The 27,154-nt window shown below is 66.7% G+C and overlaps 1 protein-coding gene across 1 annotated transcript in view; it reads right to left on the bottom strand.

Annotated features, from left to right (window-relative positions):
- The window catches only part of MEGF6 (multiple EGF like domains 6), an 83,139-nt gene that overhangs the window by 2,690 nt on the left and 53,295 nt on the right, over positions 1-27,154 (bottom strand). Inside the window, exons 6-18 of the mRNA XM_045546576.1 lie at positions 15,834-15,956; positions 8,651-8,776; positions 7,839-7,961; positions 6,828-6,950; positions 6,428-6,565; positions 5,759-5,878; positions 5,226-5,348; positions 4,633-4,803; positions 4,208-4,339; positions 3,529-3,657; positions 1,893-2,021; positions 1,096-1,230; positions 847-981 (exon numbers count right to left, since the gene is read on the bottom strand). Coding sequence (XP_045402532.1) covers positions 847-981; positions 1,096-1,230; positions 1,893-2,021; positions 3,529-3,657; positions 4,208-4,339; positions 4,633-4,803; positions 5,226-5,348; positions 5,759-5,878; positions 6,428-6,565; positions 6,828-6,950; positions 7,839-7,961; positions 8,651-8,776; positions 15,834-15,956 — 1,707 coding nt within the window. The remainder of the gene's footprint in view (positions 1-846; positions 982-1,095; positions 1,231-1,892; positions 2,022-3,528; positions 3,658-4,207; positions 4,340-4,632; positions 4,804-5,225; positions 5,349-5,758; positions 5,879-6,427; positions 6,566-6,827; positions 6,951-7,838; positions 7,962-8,650; positions 8,777-15,833; positions 15,957-27,154) is intronic.

Raw genomic sequence — 27,154 nt, 5'->3', positions numbered from 1 at the left:
GACCTGCCCGGGCCGGCAGGGGCGGCCGCACAGCTCCCTCACTCACGCCGAGGGCTTCTTTCCTCCCCCACGAGCCGATGACGGCACTTAGGTATTTCCCACCCCGGTCATGAGACTGGGGCTGAAGGCTTGGGAGGCATCTATCCTGCGGCTCCGCGAACCAGACAGGCTTGGTCATCGCTTGCTGGGCCGGGGCCACATGCCATTGTTCTAGTCATCGCGCCTCCTGCCAGTGCGGGCTGGGGAGCAGCGGCCACGGTGCCCCCACCTTCTCAGCCTCTCGGCAAAGCCCCCAGCCCCGCGCATGCTGGGCGGCAGGGGGCTGGGGCTGGGCTCCCGGGACAGCCAGGCCTCCCGGGGACACCTAAGGATGGACCCTGCCGGTCCATCTCCTGGCACCCTCCTCTGCCCGCCACGTGAGTGTGGGCGCCGGAGCTCCTGGCCCGCTCACGGGCCCCAGACTGCAGCGTCCACCTGGAGGGGCATCGGTCACTGCCCCCCACTGGCCCCCTGCCCAGACCTCCCTCCAAGCCCCAGCTCAGGCGGGAGGATGGAGCTGCTGTTGCCACCTCAGCGCAAAACGCTCTCAATAGGTCCCCGTGGAGTGCAGGGGTGTGTGCGTGATTTGGGGACACGGCCACCCCTTCTCTGGGCCAGGCCTGGGCAGACAGACCAGCTCCTGCCCGTGACAAGCCAGCGACACCAGCCAGTGAAGGCACCGCCTGGGCCCAGGCGGCAGGGGCTGGCCTCCAGGTCTGTGGCCCTTCTGGGGCCCAGCCCCGAGCACAGGCGGACGACCCAGACACCACGCCCAGACCGGCCGGCGCTCCAGGGCCGGCCACTCACCTTGGCCACAGTCCTCCCCCTGGGAGCCAGCGGGACACGGCGTCCGACACTCGCCGCTCACGGGGTCGCAGGCCACGCCCGGCGGGCAGCCGCACACCTGCAGGCACCCCGGCCCGAAGGAGCCCGGCTCACACTCTTCGGGGGTGAGAGAGGGGTCGAGGGGTCAGCCGGCCCTGGGAGCACCCCCCGCCACAGCCGCACCCACCTGACACCGCTCGCCCCCAAAGCCCCCGCAACACCCGCACTCACCCGCCTCACACCGCTCTCCCCGGAAGCCGGCCTTGCAGGAGCAGCTGCCGTCCCTCCTGTCGCAGGACCTCGTGTGGGGCTGCACGCACCGGCACTCCTCTGAGCAGCCTGGCCCGAACGCCCAGGGCGGGCAGGCTGCGCCCACAGAACCATGAGCGGGGCCCGCCTGCCGTGGCGCCCGCCCCTCCCCCGCCTGGCATCCCCGCTCGTGGCTGCCCCTTCCGGCCCCTTCTGGGAATCACGTGCCTCGCCCCGCATCTGGGACAGGATGGTCGTACCCATTTCACAGACGGGAACCAAGACCTCAGCAAACCTTAGCAACTTGCCCTGGGTCACGCCACTCCCAGCTGGAGACCCCCCTTCTCCTCCCTAAGCAATCCTCTACCAAGTGAAGACAAGCACTGTCTGCAGCCCCCTCTTCCCCTCCAGCCCATTGCCCCCTTTTCTCCCAGCCCCGGGGACGGGTGACCCTGCCAGGGCCTAGGACTTGGCATGGAGCCAGGAATGTCCGCAAGCCAGGATGAGCCCAGTGTCGGAACTGTCTGCAGAAAGCCTGCCCCGCCCCCACCCCCCAACAGAGCCGGGAGGCACCATGGGGCTGGGGACCCCCCACCCAGTGCCCCGGACACCAGCACAGTCAGTTGAGAGGACGTGACCTGGAGCCCACAGACCTGGGTGGTCCCAGCCCCACAGCCAGGCTGGCGACCTCACTAGCCCCAGTGTCCTCAGCCAGCCGGACTCTGGGCACCCTCAGCCCCTGCGGCCACCTCAGATGCTGGCGGGGCGGTGGGACTCACCAAGGTGGCAGAAGCGGCCGTAGAGCCCCGGGTCGCAGAGGCAGGCCCCGTAGAGGCGGTGGCACCGGCCCCGGTTGGCGCAGTGGCATTTCTTGTGACAGTGTTTGCCATAGAAGCCCTTGGGGCAGCCTGGGGGACAGTGGGACCCCAGTGAGATCCTCGGTGGCAGCTGGCCCACCCACACATGGCCCCGCACTCGATAAACCCCCTGGACGTGGCCGTCTGCACCGTCGCCTCCACCCCCAGGGTCTGCGGCAAAGGTGGCGGCCAAGCACCTCCCCTGGCACACGCTTGGCGGATGCACAAAGCCCACGTCCACTCTCCTCAGGGTCTGGGCCAAATCAGGGGCACCCAGACTTCTGTCCACGGTGGTCACCAAGGGCGACCTCACAACCTCAAAGCAGGACGCCTGGCCGACGGGCCAGCACCCCAGGCCCGAGCCTCAGGCCTCCCCAGGCTGGGAAAGGTTCTCCCCAGACGCTTCCCTCCTGCCGAAGGGGCTGCAGTGGGTTGAATGGTGGCCCCCCAAAGCTCTGTCCATGTCCCAATCCCCAGGAGCTCAAGACGAGGCCACCCTGCACTACCCAGGCGGGCTCTAAATCCAAAGATCAAGGTGCTTACTGGAGAGGCAGATGGGGAGGTGAGGCAGACAGAGGGGGACACAGAGGACAGCACAAGCCCAGGGACGCGGAGCCTGGGAAACTGCACAGGGGCCTGCCGAGCCCCTGCCCGAATGCTGGCCTGCCAGGCCCATGCACCCCGTCAGCTCACTGCACAGGTGCACCACACCCGCTGGGGAACCTGGTGACCCCCCCCCCCAACACACACAGGGCCCCTACCTGAGACCTGGGTCTCTATAGCGCAAAGCCGAGCGCTAAAACTCAGATGCTCTACCTGCCAGAAGTCCCCTGTGTCACTCGCACAGCTTCCAACAGGCGGGGGGCCCAGCCCTCCGTGACAGAGGATTACGCGTGTTTGCCTGGGGACTGCACTGCCACCCAGCAACCGGCCCACAGAGCTCAGCAGTGGAGCCACTGAGGCTCACAGGCCGTCCCGGGACAGGTTCTCACTAAGGCAGGAGGTTTGCGATTCAGTAGCTACACCCTCCAGCCAGAGGCAGAATTTAAGATGAAGACTTGAAGATGACGCATTAGCCACCCAGGAAAACTTCCTCACGTGGACTAATTCCTCCAGAAATGCTGACACTTCAGAGTTAGAAAGGACATCAGCTTCATCCCATGCTGCCCGTACGTAATCCCTTCTGCAAATCCCACACAGCCATCGTACAGCTCTACTTGAATGCTTCTAGGAATGGAGAGCTCACTATCTCTCAAGGGAAGCCCTTCCAGAAGTGCTGTTTTGTAAAGTCTTCACCATCCCCCACAGTCAGGCCCCAGGAAAATCAGCAACAGTGAAAAGTCAACGCCTCTCTCACTATAGGGCCTCGTTCCCTCTCTGCACAGCCGGAGCTCCGGAGGGAGGCGAGACGGGAACGGAGTCCGCGTGAAGCTTGGCGTCACCTTCCCTCGTCCGGGGCAACCAAGGCAGCTTAGGAGAAAGCTGAGCACAGAGGGTGGGGGGCAGTGCCTCCCCCTCCCTGGCACCCCAGGGATAATTCCAGAAGGGCTGCACGCACCGTCCTCGCAGTGGGTTCCACTGACACCCGGGGGGCAGCGGCAGGCCCCGGTCACGGGGTCGCAAGTCCCACCGTTCTGACAGCTGCAAGAGAAGCTGCAGTTCTTCCCGAAGGTGTCTGGGGGACAAGCTACAGGAAATGACAGGAAGCACCGGGGTCACTGGCCAGCAGGACTCTGGCCCAGAGTCCCCACCACAGCCACTCCCACCCTGAGGCCCCTCCTGGGGGTGGAGGCACCGGGTCACCCCTACAGCAACAGGGATGGTGCCCAGTGCCCGCCCTCGCTCATGGCACATGTGGCAAATCCATCGCCAACCCTGTCGCTCTGGAGGCCAACACGCCCACTGACCCTTTAGAACCAGCCCACGGAGCGGGCGGAGCTGTACAGACCCCCGGCCAGACCACCCGAGCCACAGGTGCCCCACCCAGCTGCTGTCCAGCCTCTCATCTGCCGGCTTGTGCTGCTGGGCCCGGAGACTGGCAGAGCGAGGGACAAACGCCTTGGCCTGCTTGTCCCCAGGGTGTCCCACAGCCTAGAGCAGTGCCGGACAGAGTGACAGTCCGCAGGCACTCAGCAGAGGAGCGGATGGACCCACCCAGACCCCTGCCCAGGGCCAGTGGGAGGAGTGACGCTGAATGTCCCGTGCACTGGGCTTGGGGGTCCCGCCTGGGGCCTCACTCTCATTGCAGATGAGCCCGGTCCAGCCCTCCGGGCAGTCACAGCCGTCCAGGCCTGGCAGGCAGGTCCCTCCGTTCCTGCAGTCGGCGCAGCTCAAGCTGCAGTCGTGGCCGAAGGAGTCGCCCAGGCAGACTGCGGCAGACAGACGGGGCACAGGGAAGGGGCACAAGGGTCGTCCTCAGCCTGTGAGGCCCCACGGGGCTGGGGGTGGGGGGGGTGGGGGTTGGAGCAGACGCTGGGGCCAGGAGGAGCCCTGACCTGGGGGCGGGGCCCAGCCCAGCCCGCAGGAGCTGTGCAAACTGAGTGGGTAGCTCCACCTCTCTGGGCCTTGGTCAGACAAGGCCATTGCAGGGGTCCTTCCTCAAGCCCAGACCCTGGCCCAGGGGGTCACCGGCTGCTGTCCCTGGGCTGGGCCTGCCACTCACCAAACTTCTCCACGAGCGTGTGTTCGCCCCGCAGCTCCGCCTCCTCCTCCTCGGCCCCCACGTAGTTGTCCTGCAGGAGCAGCGGCAGCTCATCCGGGAGCACCCCCAGGTGGGGCAGGGGCCGCACGAAGGGCAGCTGGCCATCCAGGTCCACCGTGGGCTCCTGCAGCGCTGGGGGGCACAGGGGCCCTTAGCCCCCACCTGCCACCTGCTGCCCCACTCCTGGCCTGGTCACAGCCGCGTCATCCCAGCTGCATCCAACCCACTTCTCGGACAGAGAAGGTGCAGGCCCTGGACACCTGGCCCCTGCCTCTCGCCCCCAGCCTGGCTCTAGGGGACAGCTGGTGTCAAGCTGGGGACATCACCTTGGGGCCTGGTTCCTTTTTCACCTGGTGATCAGGATGGAAGCTGGACCCCTGGGACCCCTGCCCCCCCCTGCTGCCTCAGGGGGTTCCCACGGGGCCCCCCAGCCTCTGAGTCGGTACAGGCCCAGCAGCGAGGGCACGAGAGGCCCCAGGCAGGGTGCGTGTGGGATCGGCAGGTGTGCGGGAGCAAGGGCTCCGGCAGGCAGACCTAGGAAGGCAGGGACTCACGGGAGCAGCCCCTGCGGTCCTCGTCCAGCCGGAAGCCGGCCTCGCAGGAGCAGCGGAAGGAGCCGGGCAGGTTGGTGCAGTGGTGCTCACAGCCACCGTGGCCGGAGGCGCACTCGTCCACGTCTGCGGGCAAACGGGGCCGCTGGGCCTGGGCTGCAGGGTCAGGAGCTCCCCCCGCTAGACAAAGGCCCGGGTGGCCATGCCGGGGTCAACGGCCACCTCCTGAGCCAGCTGGTCAAGCCCCCCTGTGGCCACAGTGGCCTCCCTGGCCGTCCCCCCACCCCCAGGCACACAGTGGCTATGGACGCCTGTGGGGTGGGGGCCAGGCTGGGGGCAGCGGGTGCAGGCCCAGCCCCGTGCGAGAGCGGCCACTGACCCTAGGCTGGGGGGAGGGAGTGGGCAGGTCACCATAGCCCTGCATACAGCAGGTACTCAATGCCCACCCTCAAGGGCCAGAGCCAAGCCCGTGTCCCTCCCTAGGCTGGCCCTGCTCCCCTGGCCACCCCAGCGGCCTGCCGGCACGTGGCACTCACCCTCACAGCTGCAGCCGTCCGTGCTGAGCCGGTAGCCGGCGTAGCAGCCGCACTCGTACCCGCCGGGGCTGTTGGTGCACACCTGCCGGCAGCACGGGGAGTCCGCACAGTCGTCCACATCTGCAGGCACATGCCATGAGCCCGCTGGCACACGCCCACGCCCCCACGACCGACACACACACACACACACACACAACCACCGATCGCACACGCACCCACCTGCAACCTCATGCACGCACACCCACACGCAATGACACACACACCCATGTGTGTCCCCAGTGCTGCGTTCACAGGCACACGCATGACATGTCACAGCCCCTGGGCCACCCTGGCTGCCGTGAACAAGGTGCTGGGACTGACAGGCTGGAGGGCGGGATCCACCTGGGAGTCAGGGTCTCCCAGGGAAGAGAGGACCCTGCACAGCCACAGCGTGCCGGGTGCTACCCCGGTGATGGAGGGTGCCCGAGAGGTGCTGAGGGGGCTGAGGGGGCACGGGTGGGTGCCCGCCAGGCCAAGGTGCTCCAGGGTCCTCCCTGGGCTGGGACGCTGCCTCTCGCCAGGCTGGCCCGGGGCAGCCAGAGCGGGACTGGGGAGACAGGAGGGACATCACACCAGTGCCAGGACCCCGGGTTGGGTGGGGCCGGGCATCTGGGAGGCGCCAACTCGCACCCACGCAGGTCTTCTGGTCGGCATCCAGCTCGTAGCCGCGGGGGCAGGTGCAGAGGGGCCCCGTGCTGGTGTGGCTGCAGCCGTGGGAGCAGCCGCCGTTGTGGGCCTCGCAGCTGTTCACAATCTCCATCTCGATCCCTGCCACGACACCAGCTGCCGTCGTGTGGGGTGGGGCTGGGGTGACCCCACCACATGGTCCTTCCCGGCCCCAGCAGCCAGCCGGGGGGCCCCGGGACACTCTGCGTGCCCACCCGGCGCCCCCTCCCCCGGGGCCTCACACCAGGGCTGTGCCTGACTGAGAGGGAAGCCCCCCGTCAGCCACGCAGGCCTGGGGACCCGGAGAGCCTCGCCGCCACCCTGGGCACCTCCAGCCTGGGCCCGCTGCCCACTGCCCACTCACGGTAGCACTGGCGGCCGTCAGCACCCAGCTCGTAGCCCGCATGACACACACACTTAAAGGACCCTGGAGTGTTGAGGCAGCCGTGGGCACACTGGGCCAGCCCCGTGGCACATTCATCCACGTCTGGAGGGGAGAGACCAAGGGGAGGTCTCAGGGGTGCCAGGAGGGGCCTTTGCCCCACTGACACCCAAGGCCTGTGGCCGCGTGACCCAGGCAGTCAGGACAGAATCCCGCTGTCCCCAACGACTGCCAGTCATGCCCCCACAGACTCCTTGGGACGAAGAAGTTGACCTTCATCCTGGTCTCACTCTGAGCCCACAAAGCCACCTGCACCCAGAGCGACAGGGGCACCTTTCCCCTGGGCGAGGGGTTCCCAGTGTCGGCACGGCGTGGAGCCACGGCCTCCCGCTCCCAGGGGCACCCTGCGGCCATCCGGCAGGACGCCTTGGAAACTGGCCACCGTCTGCTCCGGAGGCATCCCGCTGCTTCCGAGACACCCCGAGGGTCAGCAGGCCGGGAGAGACCCCGCCCCAGGGCCGCCCAGCCCAATCCAAAGGTCCCAAAGCCAAGCCAGAAACACCCGGAAGTGCGGGAAGGCATAAGGCACAGCCAGGGCTGCGGGAGCGGGTTCCAGAGCGCAGCGTGTTAGGAAACAGCCGGGAGTGCGGAGCAGTGTTGCAAACGCCCCGGGCTGGGTCCGGCTGCCCCTTTGCTCACGCCCTCTCCTCGGTTCCTCACGAGCAGCCCTTACTTCAGTAACACAAGGAACGTGTTTAAAGACAAAAGCGAAGCCTGAGATCCCACAGGTGCTCCTGCAGAAATGAGCCTCGGTGGGAGGCGGCTGTGTGAGCGTTGCCCCGGCAGGGGGTGAGACCGAGCGCCGTCCCAGGTCACCCAAGGGGCCAGTCCAGTGGGTTCCATGGGTGTCCCCAGAGTGGGACTCAGTCCCTCCGCAGCGCCGCGGGTGCCCCTGCTGACCCGGGAGGGTGGGGCGGGGGAGGGGCGCCCTACCTTCGCAGGCCTTGCCGTCCGCTGCCAGCTGGTAGCCCGTGTGGCACGCACAGCGGGCGAGGCCCTGGAGCACCTGGCACGTGTGCATGCAGCCGCCGTTCCTGTCCGCACACGGGCTTCTGCCTGCGGTCACGGGCCCAGAGGAAGAGATTAGGGCAGGGAGACCCCACGGATTGGGGCACCTGCCCCAGAGCCCCTCGTGATGCCTCCACCCAGCGCTCTCCCCCCTCCCTGCTTCAGGCACAGCTCGGGGGTTAGTCTCCCTCCCCCAGACACGGGAGCCCCCCAGGAAGACTCCACGTCCTCGGGACAAGGTCCGCCAGCCCCAGGGATGACACCAGGGCTGTGACCCCAGCTCAGTGACCCCATGGCGTCCTGCTAACAGGATCCAGGCCAGGTGGGGGGACTCTTTCAGCACCCACCCCACCCACAGCCCCCTATTTCCACACTCCGGGGGTCTCTGAGCCTGCCCCACCTTCACCATCAGCAAAGCCCCGAGATTCCAGAGCAAAGTGCCCACGGGGCCTGCCTCCTCCCCCCGAGGCCTGGGCCCGGGTCCCAGATGCCCGCAGCAAGCCCGGGGGGACATCTACGGAGCTGAGGCGTCGCCCCCAACCTGAGCTTCCTGCCCCCACAGATGTGTGATCCCAGAGCACAGCCCTGACCCTCCCCACCAGGCCTCCCAGCAGTCTCAGGGTCCTCCGAGACCCCCTCCCAGCCCCAGCGGCCCAGGGGGGGCCGCTCGTCCTGCACCTGCCCTGGGCTCAGGCTGCGGGGCCCTCCCTCCCTGCCCAGGGCGGCAGCCCACTCACGGACGCAGCGCCTGCCGTCCTCCTGGAGCTGGAACTCGGGCCGGCACTGGCAGCGGTGCCGCGTCACCGTGAGCTGGACGCAGCGGTGCTGGCAGCCGCCATTGCCCAGGGAGCAGGAGTCGATGGCTGGGGACACGGGGAGGAGCCCAGGTCAGCCCAGGAGGACACACAGCCAGCAGTCCCCCCTCCAGAGGAGATGGCACAGCCACCTCCTCCTGTGGGTCCCCCCAGGTCCCCTCCTGGCCTTTCCATCTCCGTCTCTGAAGCTGCTCCCTGCCCGGCCCACAGGCCTGGCTTTGCTTTCCCGGCCCACGGACAGGACACGCAGGGCCCTGGCCCAGCCTCTGCGTCCTGCGGCCCAGCCTGCCCGCGGGCCGGACTCAGGAAGGCACTGAGAAGGCCGAGTGAGGGGGAGGTGCCCACGTGCTGGCATGCTCCCTGGAGGAGGTGGCAGTGGATGATGGAGGCATCTCACTGCCTTGGTCCCCAGGTCAAGGCAAGTGGTGGGTGTGGGGCTGCCATGGACAGCCACCATGGCACACAGGCCTGGTCCGTGCTCCTAAGGTACCCGAGCAGCTCCTGCCCACCCCAGGCCATGCCACCCCTCACACGCAGGCCCCGCAGGGCACAGGCTCTGTGGGGTCAGGCTGGCCCCGGGGGAGCCTGTGTGTCCCATGGGTGGACGGACCCAGGGAGGTGGGCAGAGGGTGCTGGGCCAGGCTGGGTGCCCAGGATGGGCACTGGGCCTCCGCCAGAAGCAGCAGCCAGCCCCTGGCCGGGATTTGGTGATGATCGAGGCTGCGGCAAACGACTCGTAGTTAGGGAGGGAGTCGGTCCGAGCTGGGGAAGCCACAGGAATGCGCCGTTGCCTGTGCCCGGGCAGGGGAGGCCATCTGCCCGCCGCCTGCGCCTGGAGCGAACCTGAGCCCTGCCACTAAAGCGCCAAGATTTGGGGGTGGGGAGGCTTCACCCTGAGATACTGGCACCTCCTGGGGGTGTCTCGGGACGAGTTTGGGGACGCAGTTTGTCACCATTGCACGTGGGATCGGAAACCGGAAAGCCGGCACCACCGAGGAGCAGGTGCTCAGTGGCCGGCAGAGCGGGCAGCGGCAGACGAGAGCCGCCTCGGGCTCTGCGAGGCCAACAGACCACACCGCCACCAACGGCGAAGCCTCCTTCAAAGCGAGTTTGAAACCCACAGCGCTCTCAGCACGGCCTGTCTCCCTGCACATCAGTGAACGTGTGTGGAGGGTCCCCCTGGGGCAAGGCCTGCCCTCCTGGGGGAGGACGACGGCGGTGGCAGTGACCGATCCACCTCCTGGCTCCACCTGGGCCTGGCACACGCGGAGGGAAGGGCCCAGGGCAGAACTCAGGGGGCCCATCAGCCTCCGAGCCCCCTCCCCACCCCCCCAACTCTGTGCTGACCCCCAGGCCAGACAGGAGCTGTCCTGCTGCCTCCCCCGGGGATGGCTCTGCTCCAGCCACTGGCCGTCACTCCAGGGGCTTCCAAGCGTGGCCTGAGCCGGCCCCGCATTCCTGGGGGCTGTTTATTTATGTTCACGACACCAACTGCATCCCCGCTTGGAACACGTAATAGAAACCAGAACCCGTTTCTGGCAGGGCCCGGCAGGCACGGAGGGCGCAGAGCCCAGGGCAGGGGAGCCAGGCTGGGCCGCACGCGGACAGGGCCCCAGGGAGCCGTGGCAGGGCCGGGAGGGAGCGAGGCTTCCCCATCTGCCCTCCAGACACGGGGGGCCCGAGAGGGATGCGGGGACCAGGCACTGGCCCCCTGGAGCCCAGCAGTGGGGGGTGTCGGGGGTGGGGTCTCTCCAGAGCCGTCCTCTCCTCGTCACACAGCTGTGACACTCCAGATGCTCCCAGGCTGCGCACACCAGGAGCCCAGCCCGGAGTCACCCAGCACATCTCCAGCCGTGGGTTCCCGGAAAGCTGAGCGAGGCAGATTTTCTCAGGCGCTGGGCCACAGGCTGTGTGTGACCAGAGCCAGTGCTGGTGGGGATGTTCCCAGGCCCCTCCGGTCACCGTGGGACTCAGCTGTGGCACACACAGCCCGGCTACCCCTGCCCAGGCCACAGCCGAAGGCTCGCAAATCGGACCCAGCCCCGAGCAGAGAGGCCAGCAGAGGACGGGGATTTGGGATTTGCCTCCGAGTGGGGGACAGATTTTGCCACTGTACTCACACAGTCGTCACCCGACTCACCTGTGGAGGGACAGATGCAGGCGCCACAAGCCCCCCTTTCTCTTTTACTTCCCTTGCACGGTGGCACCGAAGGGGCAGTTTCTCAAGGGAAAGCCCCAGACGGTGCGGGTTTGCGGGTCGGGGTGAGCAGCCCCGCCCGGTGCTTTGGCAAGCCCGCCTGGCACCCCTGCCCCTCCTGGCCGAGCTTTCTCTGCCAGGGCCTAACTGGGGTCCCTGCCCACGTCCAGGCCAGACGGAGTGACTGCAGCTGGGTGGCATTCTGTGCTTTGGATGGAATGTTGGAGTCCCCGTAACCACATTTGGAGACAGGGACTTTACGGATGTGACTAAAGATAAATGAGGGCAGGAGGGCGGGTCCCTGATCGGATAGGATTAGCGTCCTTGTAGGAAGGGGCACAAGAGACCCCTCACTTGTGCAAACACTCTCTCCCTCTCTCTCACGCACAGCGCACAGCCGCTGTCTCCAGCCATAAAGGCGGCCCTGGCTAGGAACGGCATCGGCAGGCACCTTGATCTGGGACGGCCAGCCTCCGGACCAAAGAGAAGATTAATTCCCGTTGCATAAGCCGCCGGTCTGCGGTACTGGGTTGTGGCAGCCAGAGCCGAGATGCCCCGACTGCACAGTCTGCAAATTCTAGAACACGCGCCCTGGCCGGGGGCCCTGCAGGGTCCATTAGAGCCGGGCTGCAGCCCCTCCCTCTGCCAGCAGGCGTCACCACCACGCGGGAAACCCGTCAAGTGCGCGGCCTGGCGCTGTCCCGAGGGAGGGGCCTGCCTTGGGTCGGAGCCACATTCAGGGACCAGATTCCACCATGCCAAGGACGGCAGACCTCACGGGCGGCTCTACTGGCCGCCTCTGCCTCCAAGCCACCCCGCCCGAGCTCGCCAGCTGAGGGCTCTGCCACGGTGACTCTGCCGGCGACCTGCCAAGGCCACCAGCTTGCTCTGCTCAGGCTCCAAGCCCAGCCCGGGGCAGTCGGGCTGGCTCCAGGGCGGGCGTTCCACGAGGTTTTGTAATTACTGCCCCCAGACTGGGCTGGTTTCTGGGTCCCCAGAGCCTCCCACCACGTGTGGCCAGTGGTCACTGCAGCCCTTCCTTCTAGGAAGCCCTCTGTCGGGGACAGGGCTGGGACGGCAGAACCGGGGGAGGCGGGGATTCATCCGCATCCCAGACACGGGCAGCCCACAGTCCGCCTCCTCTGCCTGCCCACGCCCGCTGCACGGGTGCCCCACTCACTCGCAGCCACGTAAGCGCTGTCCCCGCCCACGTGCCAGGGCCCCAGCAACAGAGAGCCCAGGCCAGCACAGCCACCAGGCGGCCGGAGCACAGAGCAGGGAGGGAAATGCCACCACCCCTCCATGGACCCAGGCCGAGCTGACCCCATGGCCCACATCTGGGCAAGGGCTGGGCCACCCTGCCCCCGCGCCAGGAGCTGACTGTGCTTCACCCTCTGGTCTGACCTTTGCTCCCAACTAACCCCAAGGGCACCAACTCCCCTCCCGCCCTGGTCTGCCCCTCCTCCCCCTTGTGTTTCTCGGCCCAGCCCAGGGTCTGTGGCCACTGCCCCAGCCTCCCTGGATTGGGGTGCCCCCATCCCACGCCCCAATACTGCATCCAAGCTCCCCTCCGCCTCAGCCCGCACCTCTGGGATCCTGGACTCAGGCACGGCCAGGACAGACCCCTCACCCTGTGCAGAAGGGTGGGGGCTGCTTTCCCCTGGCAGCTCACGGGAAGGCAGACTGGCCTGTGCGGCTGCAGCCTGTGCTGGGCTGGGACAGACTAGGACACTCCAGTGGAGCTGTGTCTGCGGCTTCACAGGGTGGGTTTTGCAGACGGGCCTGCTGGCCTGCACATGTGTGCACCTGCCAGCAGCAGCCTCCCCGGGGCCTCCCCTGCAAGCAGGAGCTGAGGGAGCATCCTGGGAGGCCCTGTGCAGCCCCCCACTGCCCTGCTGCCCTGACAGGGAGATCCAGGCCTGGGGAAGGCAGGGTCACCCGAGGCACACGGCAGGCCTGTGGCAGAGCCAGGCAGGAAGGTGGGACGAGGAGGCCTCCTCCAGCCGTGCACGCACCAGGGCCCATCTGACTCCGGGGGGAGGGGACATGGCGAGGGCAGCCAGGCCACCAGGGGATGCAGCTGACAGCAGAATCCCCACCAGGGTTCACGCCAAAGGCCTGAGGGGCATGAGGCCACGAGAAGGAGGAGGACAGAGAGCCTTCCCCTCCGTGGGGCTGGCCCAGTTTTGTCTGGAGGGACCCCCTGCTCTTCCCACCCCAGAGACTGGGGGCCCTGCCCAGGAGGGCACCGGGGTGACAGAGTGTCCCAGGACAGGGGGCCAAGGCCCCCGGCTTGGCCACTTCTCATGGAGTAAATGGCAAGATCCTTCTCGTAAATTCTCACTTTTAAGAATGGAAGCTTTTTGTGTTCTATTTCTGTAAGCTCATTTGGAAGGGAGGATGCCTGGAGGTTGTGCATTTCCTGCCCTCTCCCGCCTTGCAGGGGGGTGCAAGTGTGTTTCAAGGCCCCCCTTGTATGTTTCAAGGCCCCCTTCAAGCACAGCCTCCTCTGGGGTCTTCCCAGATTGCTCCGGGCCCTGGACGTTTCGACGCCCCAAGAGCTCATCCTGCGCCATGAAAGGATGGCCACTCCCCGCGGCAGCTTCTCCCTCCCTCCTCCTCAGTCCAAGCTGCTGGGGGGAAAGTCCGAGACTTCAGGGCCTCAGGCCTGCGCTGCCCGTCCCCGGTCCACCTGCCAAGCCCCAGGAGAGGTCACGGCGCCCTCCCCACCAGGAGGGTCCCAGCAGGCCTGGGGAGGATTCTGCAGCAGCTGTGGCCCAGCGGTGCAGCCTGCCCCATAGCTGGCCCTCGGGGGCCTGGGGAACGGTCCCTGAGGCCCTCCTGCAGTCTGGGCCCAGAGGGGGCCACTGTGAACCGGAGGATAAGGCCACCGGCCCTCCCCACACCAGACACCCTGGGACTCCTGAGACGAAACAAAGGGTAGGGGAGGGTCCCCTTCCCAGGGGCTGGAAGTCCAGCTGGACCCCAGAGCCCTGGCAGGGTCCAGGCAGCCTGGCACGAACTGGGTAGTGCCCAGGCCACACTGTGGCAGGAGACCCCCTGAGGCAGCCCCTCAGCCATGACCCCCCCAACCCGTCCCAGCCCGTATCTCAGGCCCACTGCCCAGTGGTACCTTGGCAACAAGAAGGGGCTCCAGACAGCAGGGCACCCCCAGAACAAACCCACCTGGCTCTGCCTGGGAAGAAGCCCCCAGGAGACCCCATATCCACTCTGGAAGCTTCTCAGGCCCCCACAGGGAAGGCAGCACCTGGTGGGCCCAGGCCGACAAACCCTCACCATCCTGGACACTCTCAGGGGACCCGGGAACCAGCAGCTCACTGGCCGGTGTCAGCTCCCAGGAATTCCTGTGGGAATTCGTCACCAATAGCCCCCACGCAGAGTGAGTGGCCACTACAGGCAGGGGACAAACAGGAACAACATGCCCCAGGGAGCACTGGGAAGGGGTCTGGGTGGTGCCCAGGCAGGGACAGCCTGGGAACGGGGTAATCCTCACGGGCCCCCAGGCCACCACCAGGGAACCCTCGGGGAGAGGAAGGCAATTCCCCAACTCGACTGGCCAGAGGCTGGTGGAACCCGGGTCACCAGGGCGGTGCTGGCCGAAGTGAGGGTGGCCACCCATTCCTGGGTGAAACCAGCCCAGCGAGCGGCCACCAGCGTCTTTTGGTGTGAAACAGACTGTGCTAAAGGCCCCGGCTGCGTCACAGCAGTGAGACTGTCATTCTGTAAAGTACCGGTGTGAAGTCCGTGCTGGGACGTGCAGTCAAAAGAAATAGAAAGTGACTCTGAGGTCACTGCTCTGCGTCCAAACCCGGGAGTAGAGAAAAGCCCTGCCGGTGACAGGTGAGTCTCGCCGGGGCCCTCCGGTGGGAGCAGCCAGGAGGTGGCCCCACACCCGAGAAAGCTGTGGAGGCGGCTGGGAGACCCCCCAACCACGCACGGTGCGCACTGTTGGGGGCTGATGGCCAGAGGGGCTGGGGGGACCCCCAGCCTCCTCCCAGGCCCAGCAGACCCTGCCCAGGGGCCCCAGCATCTGACCCTGAAAAGACCCTTTCAAATGAGCAAATGCCACCACTCAAGACTTCTGGGGCCCCGAGTGTGCAGACGTCCCCCAGGAAAGGCTCCAGGGAGGCAGCTCCAGCACGGCAGTGCGGGGGGTGGGCACGGGCCCCTCCCGGGCTCAGCAGCCAGCGCGGGTCACTCCTCGCCTGCAGAGCCTGCCCCCTGCCCACGTTACTACTCATCCCGTCCAGGCCCTGTCCCTGCCGGGGCGTCTCACGGAAGGCCACCATCAGCCCAGGTGGTGGAGAGGAAGATTAGGGAGTGTCCCAGCCCTGAGGCCCTCACAGCAGGGGGCCAGCAGGAAGGACAGGCACCCCCACCCTGGACGGGGCCCCCAGCGTCTGCCTTCAGGAGAGCCCTGCCTGAGAGGAGGAGTAAGAGAAGGGCATGTGCCCCAGAGCCACCTCTTCCAGGGGGCCTGAGGGGACCAGGGTGCCCAGGGCTACAAGGCCCCCGGCCACAGGCTCCCAGAAGCCCCCCGCAGTGGGCAGCGGGCTGGGACCCCTCCCCACCCCCGGTCTGAGCCGTCCTGAAGCACATCACATCCTGCATCTGTTTCTACTTTCTGACCCAGGAAAAGTTTACGGGGCAGCTGCCTGGCTCCCCACAGCGGCCGGGACATGTGAGTGTGTGCCGGGCCCCCCCCCCCCCGCCAGGGCTGGCGGGCCGCCCTGCCACAGAGCAGGCAGGACCGGGAGGGAGCAGCTCAGAGCCCGCCCGGGCCTGCTCTCTAAGGTGGAAAGAGCTGCCCCACCCCCGGGCCCCCAGAGAAGGCACTGTACCTCCCAGGCAGAGGCCAGCGGGGAGGAGGCTCCAGGTGACACTCACCCAGGCAGGTCCTGCCGTCCGTGTGGAGCCGGAAGCCGGGCTTGCACTCGCAGAGGTAGGAGCCCGGGGTGTTCACGCACCGGTGCTGGCAGCCGCCGTTGTGCGCTCGGCACTCGTCCACATCTGGGCAGGAGCAGGGACACGTAAACAGCCAGCACTGCCACCTCGCTGAGGACCTGCCCCCACCCAGGAGCCCAGGCGTTGGGCCCAGACCCAAGACCCTCCTTGGAGCGCAAGGCTCCCCGAGCCCCTCACCCACTCCTGCCAGAGCTAGAGCAGAGGACACAGGGTCTGTCTGGCCACCACGGCCACCTGCTCAGGCGGGGGACAGCAGAGGGGGCAGGTGCGGGCGGGGGCAGCCCAGCTCCCAGCGCCTTTCAAGACTGAACTTGGAGCACGTGCTGTTTCCGTAAGTCCAAATGCAGAAAGTGCCCCCGGGCAAAGCCACCGCTCCCCGGGGGCCCAGGAGCCCGAAAGGAGAAAGAGACAACTTTGGAGATGACCCTGCACAGGCCCCGGGGGGGAAGAGGCGAAGAGAGGGGAGGGCGGCGGGCGCTGGCGCAGACAGCGTCTGCTCCAAATTCACGTCCATCTGGAATCTCAGAACGTGACCTTAGCAGGAAACAAGGTCTTTGCAGATGTAGCAAGTTAGGGATGGAGATGAGATCATTCTAGACACGGGTGTCCCCACAAGACACACAGGAGGCCAGCCAGGCAGGAATGGTGCTGAGGTGGCCGCAGGCCAAGGACGGCCAAGGGCCTCCAGAGCCAGAAGGAAGAGGCAGGAAGGACCCTCCCATGGGCCCCGACACCTGGAGCTGGACTCCCGGCCCCCAGAGTGCAGAGAAGGCACTCTGCCCGGTGTGTGGTGCTGCAGCCCTAGGGAACCCACGCAGGACCCCCACGCTGTGCCCTGTCCCGCAAAGTGCCAGCCCCGCCCCGAGCACCGTGACTCCTCAGAGCCCTGCCCCGAGGCTGGCTCAGATGGAGAACTGTGCATTCACAGGTTCCAAACTCGGGGGCCCCATTTGAAGAGGGCTGGGAGGACAGTGCAGGAGAGGGGCAGGGGACTGCGTTGGGACTGGCCTGGTCTGGAGGTTCCAGCGGCATCCACACTGCCGTGACTGCCACAGCCTGGGGGGACCAGCCAAGGGGAGCAGAGCAGCAGCCTAAGGCTGTGCAGACCCTGCAGGGCCCCGTCAGCCCTGCTCATCAGCACAGCCTCCTGCCCCCAAGCGCCCTGGGCATGGGGTGGGGAGAGGGGGGAGGGAGGGGCAGGTCCCAGATGTTCGGCTTCTGGGAGGAGCCTCGTACCGCAGGACCAGCAGCACAGGGCACCCTGCCCACCTGCCCCTCCCCCGGGGCTATGGCTCCAGCCCAAGGGAAAGTGCTGACTCTTCCCCAAGACCCTTCGGCAGGGCGGGAGGCACCCTGCTCCCAGCACCCCAGGCGTGCACCACCTCCTGCAGGAACAAAGCCGGACAGCACAGGTGTGAAGGCTTGGGATGCCCTGGCCTCCCCGACCCCGGGCCCACACAGCCGAGCCAGGCCCCAGGGGGCCCAGGGAGACAGACAGAACTGAAGGGCAAGATGCAGCAGCTTCCAGGGACACCTGAGTGTGCAGCTCCTGGGCCCCAGGAGGAGCCCTGCCAGCCAGCAGAGCACCCCGCACACAGGGGCTCTTAAAGCTGCCCTGGCCGGGAAGAAACCAGCGCGGGGACAGATGGGGGCTGCACGTGCCCAGCACTGCCCAGAGGACCCCCAGTGACCCCACCCTGAAGAGCCCTCCTGGGCTGAGAAGCAGCCCCGTCCCTGGCCAGAGAGGCCGGGGCTGATTCGAGCGAGAGGCTTCGGTGGCGAGTCCTCAACTGCGCAGGAGACTGGCTGGACACCTCACTCCAGTGGCTACACAGAGCCCAGCTCTCACTCTAATTCCGCTTGACAAGCCGCCAGGTCCCCACGATCGGCTGTGACCTCTCCACCATCTCCAGGCCCCCCTGCCATCCCCATGCAAACAACTGTGTGCGAGGCGTCCGTCCTAAACGCCAGCCGTCGGAGCCGGAGGGTGCCAAAGGCGGTACACGGGGCGAAGCTCTTCCCAGCTGTCCCCCGGGCCTCCTCAGTGGAGGCGTCACCTAGGGTGTCTCCCCCGGGCAGAAAGCCCACCACCAGCCCAGCTCTCAGAATGTGTCCGGCAACCGGGAAACGGCAAACAGCCCCTGAAGCCAGAGTCTCTGCCTGCTCCACGCACAAGCCACGCCCACTCTGGAGTCACCCCCCAGGTCCCTCCTAAGCCCCAGGCTGCCTCCGGGAGGGGGCGGCAGACAGATCAGGAGCCCTCTCCACCTGCACAGGATGTCCCTAAGTCACAGCAACGTTCTTCAGAAAGAGGCCAGGGTGGTTTGTGGGAGGAAGCTTGAAAACAAGGGGTCAACAGACCCCACAGAGCCCCAGAGAGGCTCCTGGAAACAGAGGGTCCCAGGGCCCTCTGGTGGGAGCATCAGCTGGGCGGACAGACCTGTGCCCGCTGGGCAGGGCAGGGTGGGCAGCACTTGCCCGAGGCGCTCCAAGAGAGACTCCTTTCTGCCGAGCTTGGATCCGAGACCCCGGAGAGGGCCCCTCAAAGGAAATGGTGTGACCCCACACAGCACACTGCAGGGCATACAGCAGGTGCTTAGGAAGAGCTGGCTGGTTCCGTAAAATCCCAGCCCTCGGCCGGTGACGCTGCGGCCATCTGGGCCACACTCCTGACTCCTTGGCTAACGGAGAGGCTGACTGAGGTGACACCAGACAGAGAGCAGCGGGCGGCGGGCGCAGAGCTGCCCTGAGCCCTGGCTGGGACGCTGGGCCCGGAGGCTGCATCGTGGCCCACACAGGGCAGTCTGGGAGCAGGCGCGAGGCAGAGGCCTGGGCACGGTGCCGGCCTGCGGTGGGCAGGGCCCTGCAGCGGCTGCCGTCCTCTCCAGGCGAGGCCAACCCTGAACAGCCCGGGCCTCCCTACTCCCACCCGCCTCCTCACGGCTGTGCGAGGACGGGACGGGCCCAGGTGCCAGGCCAGGAGCTGGCCGCACGCCCCTTCCCCCACCGCACCCTTGCAGGAGGGCCTGGCACACTGACCCCGGCCCACACCCTCCCACCCCTGAAACCGCAGCGTGTGGCAGTCAGAGGCTGCTGTGGCGGGGGAGACGGGTGACAGAGGCCCAGGCAGGGGGCACTGAGGCACCGCCATGGCTTCCGGCGCCCGCTGTTTGCTGTCAGCCGGGATCAGTATCTGGACACAGCGAGCCGGCTCAAGGCGGAGGACTTGGGGCCTCCCCTCACCTGCTTATGGGCGGGGCGCTCGGCCAGACGACCTCCTGCTGGGGCCCCCTCCACTCTGAGATCTCTGGCCCCTTTGAACCGAGCAAATCCCCTTTACAGAAATGATTTACACTTAGCAAGGCAGGGGGGTCACGGAAACCCTGTCCACCCCGCCCCCAAGGAGCCCACGTGACGCCGGAGCAGCCCTGCTCTCAGACAGCTCCGAGGACCTGGGCGGGGGCTGTGGCCGTGACCTGAGGACACTGTGGTCACCCGAATAACACCCCCAAAGATGTCCACACCCTCACCCCCAGAACCTTCCATGGCAAAAGGGCCTTTGCAGATGGATCACGCTAAGGGTCTTGGGAGGGAAGTCATCTTGGCCCAGCCGGGTGAGCCCAACGTGACCACAGCGTCCTCATAGCAAGGGGACAGGAGAGTGGGAGGCAGCGGGGACGTGAAGTCAGGAGAGTCAGAGGCAGGGACTGGAAGGTGCTGGAAGACGCCCTGCTGCTGGCTGTGAGGACGGGAGGGGCCGAGAGCCCTGGCGCCTCCGGAAGGACCCAGCCCTGCCCACGCCTCGATTTCGGCCCACTTTGGACTCCGACCTCCAGCACCGTCAGGTAATGAATCTGTCGTTCGAAGCCACTAAGTGTGTGGTGAGTTGCTACAGCAGCCACAGGGCGCGAACACAGCACGGCCCTGCTGTCTCGGGAGCCACGGAGCCCCGGGCCGTCCCAGCTGGGAATCCCGGGCTCCCGTGTCAGCTCTGGCCAGCCTGGCCTGCAACTCAGCAGTAGGGTCCACTGTGCCTGTGGGGGCTGGTCCCACGGCCAGGATCACAGGAGCCATAGCCCCTCTGGTGGCTAGACTCCCCAGGGACCCCCCAACTGTGCCCAAGGGCCAGGCCAGCCCCCGATGGTGCTGGATGGGGTCAGGTGAGCCGAGACTCTGACACTCCAGCAGCAGAAACAGTTGCTCTCCTGTGCAAGGACGGGGCGGGGGCAGCCTGAGCCCCCAGGCAGTGAGGGGACCCCCAGTGGAGGATGGAAGGAGCTGGGAGGCCTCCCCCCATCCTCTCCCAGGAGAGTCAGAGTACAAAGCCAGCTCATTCCAGGGACAATGGGCTGGCCTGGGGACAAGTCCACTCCACCCTGTCCAGCCCAAAGCCAAGCCCCACACCCAGGGAGGGGACAGGTCAGGGACAGCCAGGACAGCTACGACAGGTACCAGGAAGGAGCCACCAGGCGAGGAGCTGGCAGGTCCTGACTGTGGCTGTTTCAAGGAACAGCTGGGCCGGGGTCCTGCTGCTGCCCTCGGTGAGGTGCACAGCAGCCCAGGACAGGGTCAGCAGCACACGGTGACCTTGCTGTGCCAGCATGGCTGCTTCCTCAGGGAGCCGGGCTAGGCCTGCGGTGCCTGCTGAGCTGGGGGCTGGCGGAGGCTCGGGGAGCCCACGGGGCCTCCATCACCAGCACCCAAGCCCCCCAGCGCCTGCCGGGTAGGCACACTGGAGCAGATGGGCACGCCTGGCCTGCCCGAACCTGCTGTCTCTGCAGAAACCACCCGACATAAGCCCTTTCTGAAGGTTGCCCTACTTACAGGAAACTCAGAAAGCTCCACTCAGGGGAGCTTACCAAGTTCAGAGCTCTGTTTTGTCCCCAACATGCCAAGAGGCCCTCACCTGGGGAGTGCACACCACGACCCATGGGCCCTGCTCTCTCCCCCAAGAGCTGCAGTAGGCCTTGGCACAGGCGGGGGCTCCCAGCTCCCCAAAGCCCAGCCACTCCCAGCCCGAGGGCTTAGATGCTACACAGTCTCATAGCACTTAGTCCCAGTGTTGGTGGAGTGACAGCGCCAGCCTGGCCCGGGCTGAGCCGCAGAGTGGGAAGGAGGCAGGCAGCCTTTGCCACAATTCGGCCTTAGTGTTCTGGGAGTCCTTCAGGCAGGAGAGAGACAGGGCCTTGCCCCAGGCCACCAAAACAGCCGGGCAGGGTCAATGTCTCTAAGGAGCTGCCTCAGGGCACTGGGAAGGCTTGGTAGGGATCAGCTGCTAGCCCCCACTCTGCCCCGGGTGACATGGGTGCTGACTCCCCAGGAGCCACACCCACCCACCCCCCTCGAGTTCCTGAGGATGCCCAGCTCCAAGCTCTGTGGATCCCAGGAAGCTCCAGGGAAACTCCCTGGAGGGCGGCCGGCCCAGGGCGGGCACCAGATCCCAGCTGCAGAGAGCAGGGACCTAGGACAGGGTGCGTCCTGCTTCTCACGGCCCTGAGTCCTCAGGTGCGGGCCTCAAAGCTGACCTTGCAGCTGCGGAGCCGGCAGGAAGGACAGCACCTGCCACGTCCGCACACATGACCTCAGAGGGGCTCTCAGGACCCTGGAGGGGGAGACCCAGTGCCAGGGGTCCCCAAGGGCCCCTCTCTCCAGCCCGTTTTTTTGCTCCCCTCCCAGAGCTGCCGGTACCCTGGAGGGAGCACCGCCTGAGCCCACAGGCAAAAGCAAGGGGATGTTTTTCTTCCCTCCGGTCAGGGGACCTCCCTGCCATCAGCTGCCTCTGCCACCAGGCCTGAGAGGGGACGGGAGTGTCTGATTCCTCAGGGCACAAGGGCCCAGTCCCAGAGGCAGGGGCCGCCTGCCCGGCACAGCCCCGCCCTGCTCCCCCCAGCTTGGCACTGTGGCAGGCGCAGGCAAACTTTAAAAAGAGGAAACAAAGGGAGCTGCGCCTCGGAGCAGCACCCTGGTCCCACCCGCCCGTGCCCCGGCTCGCCCACCTGGCCTCTGGTCACCGGCGCTCACGGCGTAGCCGGCCTGGCCCAGGTGGCACGGGTAGCAGCCCCTCCAGAGGTAGCGGTAGTGCGTGCCCGCGACGCGCGCCAGGCCCCCCAGGAGCCCCAGGCACCAGAGCGCCGCCAGCCCCCCGCGGCCCCGGGACGCCTCCATGGACCGGCCGCTGTGCCCCGAGCCGGCGGCCGGGAGGCCAGGCGGGGGCTCGGGCTCCACTCCTGGCTCCGGGCCGGCGCGTCGGCCGCTAAGATCCGCTCCGCTTGGCGCCGCCCGGGAGCGTCTCTGGGCCCCGCGGCCCGCCCGCCTTTAAGTTCTCAGCTTTCCTCCCGCCCCCCGCAGGTAAAGGCCAAGTCCGCAGACGCCCGAGGGGGCCGGCTCCGCCCCGGCCCCGCCCCCGACCCCGCCTCAGGGGGCCGCGCATTCCTGCGCGCGCGCTCAGGGCTGCGGACCCAGAGGAGGATCCCTGCACAAAGCCCGGCACCCACGTGCACACACACACACACAGCGGAGCCAGAGTCACGTGTGCAAACGTGCACACAAGACACACACAGACAAAGGCACACAGAGACATGCACACACATGCACATACGAGTGCATGCACAGACACACACGCACAAACATGTGTTCTATCCTGGCAAGGCAGGGATGCCCTGCAGAGGCAGCTTGGTGGGCTGAGCGCTGTCAAGGGTGGGCAGCTAGAGGCAGCGGGGACCACAGCACGGAGGTGGAAACCCTGGGGGTGAGGACCTCACCCCCGGCCCAACGACCAGTGCCCCGCACTATTCTGCCCTCCCCTGGGCCAGGGCCAAGGCCCACAGGACCCTGAGCAAGAGAACCGTGCACCCCTACAGCAGGCCGGAGGGGCCAGAGGGCAGGGAGAACCAGCCAAGGCCACAGGGGCACCTCCGACCCCAGCCCCTGGGCACCCACTCTGCTCCAGGCCACAGCTGGAGGCCCAGGGCAGCAGAAGCAGCCCTCCCCAGGCTGTGCCTCCACAGGCACCCCACGTCCGGTGCCTCGAGGAGCCCTGGACCTGCAGCCCTGCATCTCGAGGCAGCAGAACTGGGTCTGAGAGTCCAGCTCGGGCCAGAAGCCCTGGAGCCCTCACTCTCTCTGAGCCCCATCTCTCACCTGTGCTGGGGGTCAGGGGTGCCCCCCCCCCCAGCGCAGGGCTACATGAGGTCGGAGAGCCGGGCCCAGTGGGTGCTCAGTGACTGTCAGCAACATCCCTGCCTGGGATGACCCAGCACCCACTGGGAGGCACATCTCCAGCACCAGGGCCCAGGGGAGCCCCAAGAGGCTGGGTGCCCACACCTGCTCCAGAAAGCTCCCCAGCATCTCCCCGTGAAAGGCAGTGGCAGTGTCCCTAGAGCACAGTCCGCTCCCCCAGCTGCCACGTGCCCCTCTCTGAAGACTCAGGTGGGCAACAGACACAGGCCATGTGACTGGGGCCACTTCAGAGACACAGAGCTCGGGACACCCCTCCCCCACTGCCCGGAACCGGGAGGGCCAGCACCCCTGGGGCCTCCAGGCCATGGATCTGGGCGAGTGGGGCAGGGGCAGGGCTGTGGGCACAGCTGCAGTCACCAAGATATTTAGGGCCTGGCACCCTGCAGGACAGACAGACACTGGGTCAGGTCAGTGAGGAAGAGTGAGGAGGTAACCACAGCTGCAGCCACTGGGTGCCCAGCGTGTGCCAGGCCCTGGGCTCCAAGGAAACACCTGCCATCCCCTCCATGTCCCCGCTGCGGAGGGCCACCATCCCATTTTAGAGGTGAGGAAACTGACAGACTAAGACACTGTCCCCAGACAAATCCAGGCAAGCAGGACCCCAGCCCCAGTGATTCAGGTTCCGCAATGCCGAGGGGCTTGCCTGCATCCAGAACCTGCCCCCGCAGAGCCCAGCCCATCTGGGAGCAGGGACAAGGGGGCGACCTTAAGCCCGTGGGAAGAGCCAGCCTCACCCAGTTCCGGCACCGTCTCACCTTGCCTGGTCCTGTCTGCGATCCACGGGCCAGCCCGCCCATCAGCCCCACCCCCGGCACCCGGCTGCGCAGAAAGGGCCTGCCTGGGCCCCGCGCGTCTGCCAAGTGCTCCCGGTGAGCCCCCTCCTGACCTCCCCCTGAGTGACACACAAGCCGACTCCTTGCCTTGGGGGGGCACCATAAAACTCGCTGATAGCAGGACAGGCGGTGACCTCAGTTTGAACAGTGCCTTCCTGTACTGTTTACGACTGCAATGAGCGTTCCATTGCCTACAGCTCCCAAACAAGTGCTGACAGAAACTGCAGGGTCCCACCCTCTGCAACCAGCAGGGCCTTGGCCCAGCAGTTTCTTGGAGAGGGGACAGGCTTGGGCGGGGTGCAGGGGTGAGACACCAGGGGCCGGCACGGGGGCCGTGGGGACCATGTCTGTCTCCCGGGGAGGTGCAGAGACACAGAAGGAATCTCCAAGTCAAGTCACCGATGGGCAACAGGGCCAGGGCTCCTCCATCAGCACCCTGCTGGAGGCGGTCTCCCTCGGGCAGCCCTCCAGGTGACGATGCCAACGCCCTGCTCACGCAGACCCCACTCTGATGCCCTCCAGGCCCAGGCCATGAGGGAGGACAGCCACGGACAGGAAGTGGGGAATGGACACGGGGGAGCCAAGTCAGGCAGCACCCCCACCTGACCTCCCACGCTGTCCCCATGTCCTGCCCGCCCTGGGAAAGGGCTCCTGCCTTGTCCTCTGTCCCCGGGTAGAGGACCCAGGCAGGGAAGGGCAGGCGCCCAGTGCTGGACCAGAGCCCACAGGCCCCACAGCTACTGTGCCTGGAACCCGGCTCCGCCCAGGGGAGACCGTGCTCAGCAGGACAGGCACACCACGTTCTCAGTGAGAGAGGCGGGAACCATCTCGTTAATCTTTTTTATGTAGATTACGTGCCAAAAAGATCTTATCTGCATCCACCACATCAAGTAAAATAGACTATTAAAATCAATTTCACCTGTTTTTACTTTTTTAGCGAGGCTACACGTGTACGTGGTCCCATGTGTGGCTCACATCCTGCTCTTGGGGATGCCCCAGCCCTGCTCCTGGTGGCTTCAGTTTCCCGCCGGCCACGGGGCTGACACTGAGCCACCTCCTTCCTATGGGGAAGGGCTTGACCCAGGGGCTCGATGGAGTCCACACGTGGGAGGCCGGGTCTGGAGGCCGGACCCCCCACCGGCCCTGTGCCCAGGCAAACACCCGAAGGCTGAGCATGGGGACCCACGACAGGGACAGTGTCACATGTGTGGGTCCTGGCCCTCTGAAGCACTGTGTGGCACAGACAAGTCCCAAGACCCCTCTGGGCCTCAGTTTCCTCATCTGCACAGTGGACAGGGGCCTGTGGGCCTGAAGCTGTGGGACACACGTGACTGGGAAGGAGAAACAGGCCGGTGTGGCAGCACCACCGTGCCCACGGGGTCCAGGGAGAGGAGGACGGCCACAAGAAGCCATCCGAGCCTCCGGGACCAGCTCACAAAGCACAGCTAGGCCTTCCACAACTGTCCTTTTTCCCCTGGAAGCCCTCAAGAGCTATGCGAGGCCTCATGGGGTGACATCCTTGTCCCACCCTCAGGGCTGGCAGAGGCTGTCACACCCCACGGTCACCCAGCCCCTCTCATTCTGCCCAGAAGGGAACCTGAGTGCCTTGCGCTCTGCACACGGGCCCCGGGACACTCTCCTGTGGTCTCAGTTTCCAGAGGAGAAATGACCTGCCCAAGGTCACGCAGGAGAGAGAGGTGCAGCCCAGAGGGACCAGGCGTGACTCAGACCCAATTACTTCAGGGTCCTCAAAGTGAAGGACCCTGGCAGGCCCCGCTGGCCCCCGGGCAGGCTCGTGGTTTCTCCTGCAGCCGTGGGACGCCCACCCTGCCTCCCGCCTGCCGGCCGTGGACTCTGGCACCTGCTCAGAGCCACCTCAGAGGCCACTTCTGCAAAACCTCCCCCGCCGGCCTGCCCACCGCAGTGCCAGTGGCCGCCGCCTCGGGGCTTCCCCACCACCGGCCCATCCTCTACTCACATCCCTCCGTTCATTCACTCCCTCGCTCACTCATTCCTTCGTCCTTTCATCCAACAACAGTGCCCACGACAGGCCGGGTGCAGTTCTGGGCTGTGGCGCCGTCTCCCCACCTGACCGAGACGTACATTCAGGCCCACAGGGCCTGGGACACTGGCTGCAGGGCATGGATGAGCTGCGGCAGCCGCACCTCCGGGAAGGTCTGGGCCCTCCATCCTGCCAGGCCTGGAGGAGGAACCCGGGCGTGGCCCAGGGGGTCAGAGGCTGCCAGTGCACATGGCCACCGGTGGCCCAGGCAGCACCCGTGACAACCACCCCCCGCGGGGCTGCTGAGCACACGCAGGCCTGCAGCTGTGGGGTCTGGAAGCTGTTTGGGAAATGCCTTCCCGATGCGGAAACGTGGCCGCGTCTCTGCCCGGGAATGTCTGTGTGTCAGCAGAGGCCCCTCCCCACCCCCGCGGGCTCCGGCTTTCCTCTCCAAGCGAGGCCGCCACACACGCCTCTGCCAGGGCCCGGGCTGGGGCGAGGGCCAGTGCCACCCCCAATGCCACTGTTCCCCCTCGGTGCTGGGCCTGTCCCCCACAGCCCTGACTGTGGGGCTCAGGGCAGAGCTGGAGCCCGGAAGTGGAACAGCGCCCAGCTGGCCCCTGCTGCTCAGTGCGGTGTCTGCCCCTGGCTGCTCCCCGTGGACCCCCCCCAACGAGGCCCTGCCTGTGGCCTGTGGTTCAGGCATCTGAGCGAGTGCTGCTACCCCGAGAGGGAGGCAGTGCCCGGCCGTGTGGGCTGCCCCGGCCCCTGAATGCAGAGCGGGTGTTGGGCGAGCTTTGGGTGCTTGTGATGCACACAGGGGACCAGTGGACCCCAGGAGGCCAAGGCCCTGGCACTTTCTCCAGCCCAGCCCCCACCGGGTAGGCTTCCCCCAATCCCCCACGTGGCCAGGGCCCCTGGGGAGGACGTGCAGATCTGGCACCTGGCACAAAACGGGGGGAACTGAGCCCTTGGCAGGTGAGGATGGTGGGGGTGATAGACAGGAGGGACACTCGGTGAAGCCCCCAGAGCCATGGCCCATGATCCTAAGGTGCCCGTTTTGGGTGCAGAAGGTTCGTGGGCACAGCAAGGTTCCAGGTGGAGCAGCAACTGCCGACTGTCCGCGAGGACCCGCGTATGCCCTCTGTGCCAGGCCAGGCCGGTGCGTT

This window comes from Lemur catta, chromosome 3, assembly GCF_020740605.2.
Source record: "Lemur catta isolate mLemCat1 chromosome 3, mLemCat1.pri, whole genome shotgun sequence".
NCBI classification, from domain to species: Eukaryota; Metazoa; Chordata; class Mammalia; order Primates; family Lemuridae; genus Lemur; species Lemur catta.
This window is presented reverse-complemented; position numbering and strand designations above follow the sequence as displayed.